Raw genomic sequence first — 8,601 nt, forward strand, 5'->3', positions numbered from 1 at the left:
AGTCAGTTTGGTGAAGCACATTTTAATCTTTTAGTTCAGTCCATGTCCACGAACATCCCATTGGGCGAGCAAGTCATAGAATAACACCCAAAGTCAAGGATCATGAACACAGGGCACAGAGAGTGAATCTTCCTGGACAGTAAGCTAGCCTATCGTAGCTTAGATACGATTCCCTGCAGGAAGCATCTCCTGACCCTTAACATGTAGATGGGATTTACAGCCTGTTCTTCCAGATTGTTATTGCCCATTTTATTATCTTTCAGTACCATTAGACTACAAATGTAAACTCTGTGAGACAGTTCTCACAACCTGTTTTGCTTACTCTGTGGACCCAGTACCCCGAAGCATGGGGCTTGGCACGGAGTAACTATTCAATAAATATTTTCTATAGGAGATAAAGAAGGTTGATAGCAGAGGAAATAGAGGCTTTCTGCACCACAAGGCGAAAATGGCCTTGTTTCTATTCTAAATGGCTGGCCAGGGACTTAGTGGGTACTGTTCCCTTGAGCAGAACTTATCCCTCAGGGAACAGATGAAGAAAGTATTAGATTCTTTACTCCAGAAAGACCACAACAATAAAGTGATGATACACCTGCATGATGACGTCCCTATGACCTTGGGCTTACTTCAGGCTTCCAGGAATGAAAAAGAGATTCTATTTCTCAGTGTCTGGAAAGAGATGAATTTTTTAAGGGGTCTTCAAACCTTGAAAAACTGTGAGTCAGGTGGCGAGAAGTTCATCCCATCAGAGTCCCAGGTGGCTCCTTTTCTGGAGCTAACTCCACAAGTTGTTCACTTCTTGAGAAAATAAATGTATCTTTCTTTTGTTGTAACCCACTCAGTGCCATGTATGAAGTCTTAGATGCAGTATATGCACATAACTTCATTACTGAGTGAAGGAGTTGTCACTCATGAAGGAACAGACAAATTACGTGAGGTTTTCCCCGTGAATTTGAAATTCAAAAATGATGGCTCTCACTTGTCAAAGTGACTGCAGTCTGTGTTCCCAGGGGTCCCCGAGAATACTGCATTTGGAGTATACATTTTCAGTCCTTTCCCGTTCATTTCTTTTGGTGAATATTACACAGAGGGGAGAGGGGGATGGATCAGAATAACATAAGCCTCTACCAAATTTCCTGGCTGAGAAAGTAGCCTTCCCCTTGAAGAAAATATATTAGCTTTACTCTGAGCTAGGAATTCGATGGAGAAACTGTGTATCACAGATGAAGGATTTTTTTGTTGGTGGTGGTGGTTGGAATTGCTGAATTTTCAGATCTATTAACTGCTTGTCAGCATCAGGAAGCCTCATTAGTTAATACCAAAGTGTATTTGCACTGAATATACAAGCCTTGCTAGTTTTACTGGCAACAGGTGGCCAAGTGCAATGGCAGTGGGAGTTTCTGTTTGAATTGTGTGAAGGGCTGAAGAGAAGTTGCTGTTCTGTTGCAAGCTTTGAGCTGGCTTGCAGACTCCCTCTCTCTCTCTCTCTCTCACACACACACACACACACACACACCAACACTGACAACAATATTGTGGTGCCTCATTACAGCCAATCTAAATTACAGAACTCTGTTGTGTTAAGCTTGGCCCCGACCATATGCTGTCATGCAGAGCATTTAACACCAGATTTCATCTCACGGTAAATGTGATTCATCGGGTTGCAAGAGAAAGACAGTGTCAGATCCAGGGGCATTTAACTTTAACAGCATTTTAAATTAAAACAAACAAACCAGAAAAAAAAAAAACAAACCCACAGAACCCCACTTAAAAAATGTAATTTTGGTGGCTGTTATACGGCCCGAATTGCTCTGAAGCCTGATTGTTTTCATGGCACGTCTCCAAGAAGGGTTGACTTTCCCCTGACTGAAAATGCAAGTAATTTTTAGGAGGCTCTTGGTCTGCCTACTTACGATACATGATTCTTTTCAAAGAAATTTCAAGCTAGATAATAGTGTTTGGGGTTTTTTTTTTTTTTTTTTCTCCTGCTGGTGGTGTGGTGGAGGAGACAGGCAGAAGTGTGGCTGGTGGAGCAGGACAGTAGGGGAGAGTGGTCAAAGGAGAAATGCCATTTGCCTGCATTTCCCTGTCTATCCCGTATTTTCCGAGGATCTACCGTGTTCTTGCCACTGTCCTAGGCCTAACAGGGTGGACAAACTGCTACCCCTCATGGAACTTGCACGGTGTGTGTTAGGTCTGCGTGTGTATGTGCTTGTGTGTCTGTGCTTGTGCTTAGGGAACAAGAATTAAAATACAGGGACTTCCCTGGTGGTCCAGTGGTTAAGAATCTGCCTTGCAGTGCAGGGGACAAGGGTTCGAATCCCAGTCAGGGAACTAAGATCCCTCATGCCGCGAAGCTACTGAGCCCGTGTGCCACAACTAGAGAGTCTGCACACCAGAACCAAAGATCTGCATGCCGCAACTAAGACCCAAGGCAGACAAGTAAAGGTGTTTTAAAAAGAATAAAAATACATATGTTCATAAATACATACATAGAAGGGTTTCAGGTTGATATGCGCGCTGGCAGGTAAACGGAGTGAAGTTGAAAGAGGATGGCTAAAGCCGCAGGGCCTTGAGCCCCCTGCCCTTGGGGTCTTGGCAGGTCTCTCAGAACGGGTGACACCCAGAGATCTGGGAGAAGTGCCTCCAGGCGGGGCCAGGGAAGAACCAGTGCAGGTACCCTGAGTCTAAGCATAAAGAACTTGGTGCCTTTAAGGGGCAGCATGAAAACTTGGCTGGCTCAAGGTATGGGTTAGGGAGGAGGGACAAAGTCTGAGAGGTGGGTGGAAGGCATGTCAGTCGAGCCTTGCACAGCACAGCCAGAAATTTAGATTTTATTCTGAGTTAAATGAGAAGCAGATGGACAGTTGTGAGCAAGGGAATTTCTTGAACTGTTTTGCGTATTTGAGAAGTTCCTTCCTGGACCTTCTTGGCAGTCTTAGTGTTTAAGACTCCATGGTTCCAATGCAGGGGGCCTGGGTTTAATCTCTGGTCGGGGTACTAAGATCCCACATGCCAAGCGATGTGCGCCCACCCCGCCCCCATTAAAAAAACCTTTTTCCTGTTTGGTGGCTGGCAACCCACTTGTCTCAGGCAACAAGTATTCTTGCCTGAGAAATCCCATGGACAGAGGAGCCTGGCAAGCTACAGTCCATGGGGTTGCAAAGAGTCACACGACTTAGCGACTAAATGACAACAACAAACACAGCTTCTCCTTTTAGATGTAGCGGTGATAGAGGAGAGAAAGCCACCTGTGTAGTGAACCCTAAACTGGCTCTTGAAGCAGGAAGAAAGGTTGGCATATCAGTGTCCTGGGACTTTTCATAGTTGCCCTTCCTCAGCGTTTCAGCCGTCCTGAGTCTGAGGCTGGTCTGACGGTCCTGTCTGTGTCTCCCCTCCTGCAGCAACAAAGGCATGGAGCATCTATACAGCATGAAGTGCAAGAACGTGGTGCCTCTCTACGACCTGCTGCTGGAGATGCTGGATGCCCACCGCCTGCACGCCCCAGCCAACTTTGGGAGCGCACCTCCAGAGGACGTGAATCAGAGCCAGCTGGCCCCCACTGGCTGCACTTCATCGCATTCCTTGCAAACATATTACATCACTGGGGAGGCAGAGAATTTCCCCAGCACAGTCTGAGAGTTCCCCCGCTCCCCGCCAAGGTTCTGAGAATCCCTGTTGCACTTTACCCACATCATGCATCACTCTAGCCGAATTCTGCCCCTGCACACACTCTTGGCATGCACCCACCACGGGCTTTCTGATGTGGATGGCCATTCATTCGCTCACTCAGTTCTACGTGGCACGCCTTGTTTTGGGAACAGCCAAAGGGATTCCAGGGCTCATTTCTTTGTTACCGTTCTCTCTCTCTCTCTGCCTTTGCTACCTTACTCAGCACGAGGATTCACCTAGCGCTTCATGACTGAGCTCGGTCTCCCAGCTGGGTTCAGATGACTGTGCACTTTAGCTATTTGTGACCCGGGCCTGGAGAGTGGACATTTCACCTCCGTGAACGTGAAGCACTTTTTAATGGATCTGAGCATCAGCCACAGGAAAGAACTGAAAGTGGCTCCTTTAATTGCTGACTTGGAGAAAGCGAGGCCCAGGGTTCATTATAATGTCCTCTTGTATTCCTATAGGTCCATATCATTTTATTAAAGCTTTTGCTCTGTTGTATAGCTGTAGCAGAATATTCAGTGATTGTCCACCCACTTCCCCTATAGGAATACAAGATGCACACAGGGAAGGAAGGCCCCTAATTGTCAAGACTTTGTCAGCTTAGTACACTGCACCTTCAAATTTGCTAAATGCTTTACCATGGAGAGCACTAAATATATATACGTCATGGGTTCCAATTAATTCTGGCTTCCCATGGATCCATGGAAAGCAGCAAAGTTGATCCCAGTTAAATAACCTCCACATCCACCAGTTTAGATAGATACTTGTCTTTTGTTTTCATTTTCATTTTATAAAAGAAAGCCTCACCTCCCCCTGCTTCCCCCCCACCTCCCCACCCCCCTCCAACCCCAGGACTTGCAGTAAATGGGCTTCAGGACCTGTTCTAGTGTGATCTCACTCCTACCAGCAGAGGGCGCTCTACGTGGCTCTTCCTGGTGTGTCGCTTTCAAGGTGAATTCCTAGTGCCTAGGCTGCGAAAATCCGGCCTGGAAAATCCCATAGACTGAGGAGCCTGGTAGGCCACAGACCATGGGGTCGCAAAGAGTCAGACACGACTGAGCGACTTCACTTTCACTTTCAGGCTGCGACCAAGGGCAAAGGAGCAGGCACTCTGGTAACACGTTTAGCCCCGGGGCACTGGGCTTAATAGTAAACGTGCATGATTCTCGTAGGGGCTAGAGACCAAAGAGGTAAACAGGGCAGAAACTGGATAAAACTGTGAGGCTCAGGGTGGCCCTGCCACAGGCTGCAGCCACTTAGGAGTGCTACAGGCTGACCCCACAGTGTAGTACGGGGCTGCCCTGGGGTCCATGGAGGGCTGTCCTCCTCCTCCTCCCTTCGGTGCTCCCAGTGACCCTGGTTGGTGGCAAGTGCTCCCTGGGGGAGGAAGGTCAGGATTGGAGCTTTCTGAACTCAGGCTGCCTGGGGCCTGGTCAGACCACACCTGCCCTTGGTTGTATGCAGCTCATGCAAAAATCAGGGTTTAGCCTCGAGGGTTGGGGGAGGGGAACAAAACTTCTCCAGACTCTATTTCATTGAACTTCCTAAGCCAAGAGAGAAAGACTAGAATTGGGCCAAAGGAATCCATTGGACCTATAGGCTAAACAAGAAAAGCTCACTCCAATCACAGGGCAGACTTCCCTGGGTCTTTGCTTCTCTAAAGCAATTATGAATTAGTTCCCCTTCTCAGCTATAAAGAAAGTTTGGTTTCCTCTGGTGACCACATAGTCTGTAACTCGAACCCTGTTGATAGGCAATGGGTTAGTCAACAAACCCAGCCAAGCTTCTAGGGCTTCTCTTGGGATGCCTGTTTCAAAAGTGGATTTCACTCATCTGATTACCCAGTAAGTGATCACCAAAGGGCCGGGAACCTGGGAAGGCCAAAAAAAAAGTTTTTTCACAAGTGCATCTAAATTTGGGGCCGATTTTATGTGTCTGCAGTAAGAATGTTTAGAACATAATTCTTTTGTTGTTTTTGTTTAAGAAGCACCTTATATAGTATAATATATATTTTTTTGAAATTGCAATGCTTGTTTATCAGACAACTGAATGTAGTGATTCTGTTTTGGATTTAATTTGACTGGGTTAACACATTCAAAGCCAACAAAAAATATGTTTACTTTTTTTGTATTACTACCTTGTCATGTAGTCATTGATGCCTAAGGCCTGGTGATTATTCATTTAAATGATGATCACATTTTCATATCAACTTTTATATCCACAGTAGATGAAATAGCACTAATCCAGATGCCTATTGTTGGATATTGAATGATAGACAATCATATGTAGCAGAGATTATGCCTGAAAAGGAAAATTATTCAGGGCAGCTAATTTTGCTTTACCAAAATATAAGTAGTAATATTTTTGGACAGTAGCTAATGGGTCAGTGGGTTCTTTTTAATGTTTATACTTAGATTTTCTTTTAAAAAAATAAAAACAAACAAAAAAAATCTAGGATTCTAGATGATGTAATACCAGCTAAATCCAAACAATAATCCAGTGGAGGGTTTTACATTATTCACATAAGATGTTTGTATTCATGTAAAGACACTATTACATTTGAAATGGGCAGAGAGCACCAGATGGTTGGTATGTTAGCCTGGGAGTTTCAAGTAATTTTAGAAATCTCTTGTTCTTATATGAAGTGCCACTAATGGAGAGCTGATACTTTGCAGCTGATGTTACTCGGATGTAGGGAATATGCTGTATTTTTCCCCCCTACTCTGATACAGTTTAAAGTTTGAAAGACATGGTCAGAGAGGGAGTGGATGGGTTAGAATAGAGTGGGGAAATGGGTTTGGGCATTTTAAGAATGAAAAATATCGTGATAAGAGTCCTGAAAGCATTCTGAGGCAGATCAGCACTGGCACTTGGGGCATGCACCAGGACTCAGTATTTCACTTGTGTTCTGTTAACCACGAATAACTAGCTGTATGTGACAGCTGATCCTATAACGGCAGCTTGAGTTCCGGGGCAGAACTAGAGGCACGTGCAGTACAGTCCAAGAAATAGCTAGTGGTCTGTGTTTCTTTTAGCCATTGCCTAGCTCCAGGCTTGCAGTAATGATTCTGTAATGCTGTCACGCAACCATCAGAGAGGTTAGTTCATCCAAAGAGAAGACCCTAGGTAGGTTGCAAAACCCAGCCCTTGAGGAAGTGTAGTCATTGATTCAATTTCCCTATTAACCTTGCAACTATGTTTAACCATGCCATAGCCCATGCCTTTTGAGGGCTGAACAAATAAGGGGCTAACTGATAATCCAACTTCTGATCCCATTACAATATTCTTGCTTTAAAATCTTTATACGCTGAAATGGCTATTGGTTTAGGCCACTGGTTTAGACTATCCCTACATGAAACTAATCCCAAATCCCTTCCTAGTCACACTCCCCACCTCTGAGATGGACTGTGGGTACTGGGAGTCATCACTAGGACCATAGTTAACGTCTGATATTCACAGGCAGATTTGCTTCCGGAAACTAGTTGTTAGAAACACATGTAGAGTCATATGTAGCTTCTGAGATAACCGTGATTCTCTTGGGTTCAAGTCTTGGGATGATGACCCAGATGACACTGCACAGTTCCTGGGTGAACTCCCTGAAAACTTACTGTCAACTGGAGCAAATGACTTTAAGTGCCGTCCCACACATCCACCTTTTCATTAGTGTTATTTCTCTGTTTTTAACTGCAGTTCCTTTCCATTTGGATTAAAGTGAATGTGGCCTCCTTCTAAGTCACTGAAAATTGTTTTCTAAGTAACTGCTGCCTCTATTATGGCACTTCAAGTTTGCACTGTCTTTCAGAGATTCAAGAAAAATTTCTATTCTTTTTTTTTTTTTTTTGCATCCAAATGTGCCTGAACTTTTAAAATGTGTAAATGCTGCCATGTTTCAAACCCATCTTCAGTGTGTTTTTACAGAGCTGTGTACCCTGGAAACCACATACAGCCCCATGAACAGGTGCCTGAGGCACAGACCCCTTTGCATTCACAGAGAGGTCATTGGTCATAGAGACTTGAATTAATAAGTGACATTATGCCAGTTTATGTTCTCTCACGGTTTATAAACAGCGCTTTTTGTGCACTACGTATTTTTCAGTGTAGAGCTCTTGTTTTTTCGGGGAAAAGCTCAAATGCCAAATTGTGTTTGATGGATTAATACGCCGATGCATACTATTATTGATGTGATTCTGTTTTGTTGCAGCTTCGCTTTGTTTAATGAAACACACTTGTAAACCTCTTTTGCACCTTAAAAAAAATGAATCCAGTGGGATGCTCAAGCACCTTAAACAATTTTCTCTACCTATTTGATGTTCAAATAAAGAATTAAATGAAAGCCTTTTGTTTGTTTTTGTGTCAGCCCCCTTCTTGCTGGTGGTTTAGCGCTGGCTGCCCAAGATCAGAGTGGTGACATGCATCGTCAGAGTGCAGTGAATTCAGGTGATCAGTCTGATGCCAGGCTCCCCTCCAACCCCCACTGACCTCCCACCCCAGGCACAGAAGGGAACGTGTGGTCCTTGGAGTCAGGCAGACCTGGCCGCACTTCTTGGCTCCGGCACATACAAGTTTTATGACCATTGGTCATGAATTTTCAGAGCCTCTGCTTCCTCATCAGCAAAGTGATAACAGTAACACCTAATTCACAGACAATTGTGAAGATTATATGAGATGCTCATGAAAATAGTAGTTCTTTTTTTTCTTAACTATGTTGACACATGTGCACCCATGGCTGATTCATGTCAATGTATGGCAAAACCCACTACAATATTGTAAAGTAATTAGCCTCCAATTAAAATAAATAAATTAATTTTTAAAACTGGTAGTTATTTTCTAAGGCCTAATCCCAACCCCTTCCATGTGGGGAAGTAGAAGGCTTCAGAGTAGTTATGAGGGGGTTCCCATGTGGCGCTAGTGGTAGAGAGCTTG

General features: G+C 44.4%; 1 protein-coding gene across 3 annotated transcripts in view; it reads left to right on the forward strand.

Annotated features, from left to right (window-relative positions):
* Positions 1-8,011, forward strand: part of ESR1 (estrogen receptor 1) — a 410,506-nt gene extending 402,495 nt beyond the window's left edge. For 2 of the 3 annotated variants that reach the window (XM_027551868.1, XM_027551867.1), the window contains exon 9: positions 3,405-3,639. In XM_027551868.1, coding sequence (XP_027407669.1) covers positions 3,405-3,639 — 235 coding nt within the window. Of the gene's footprint in view, positions 1-3,404 lie in introns of all 3 variants that reach the window. The other variant, XM_027551866.1, reaches the window with a different exon arrangement.
* Positions 8,012-8,601: the final 590 nt, after the last annotated feature.

This window comes from Bos indicus x Bos taurus, chromosome 9, assembly GCF_003369695.1.
Source record: "Bos indicus x Bos taurus breed Angus x Brahman F1 hybrid chromosome 9, Bos_hybrid_MaternalHap_v2.0, whole genome shotgun sequence".
NCBI classification, from domain to species: domain Eukaryota; kingdom Metazoa; phylum Chordata; class Mammalia; order Artiodactyla; family Bovidae; genus Bos; species Bos indicus x Bos taurus.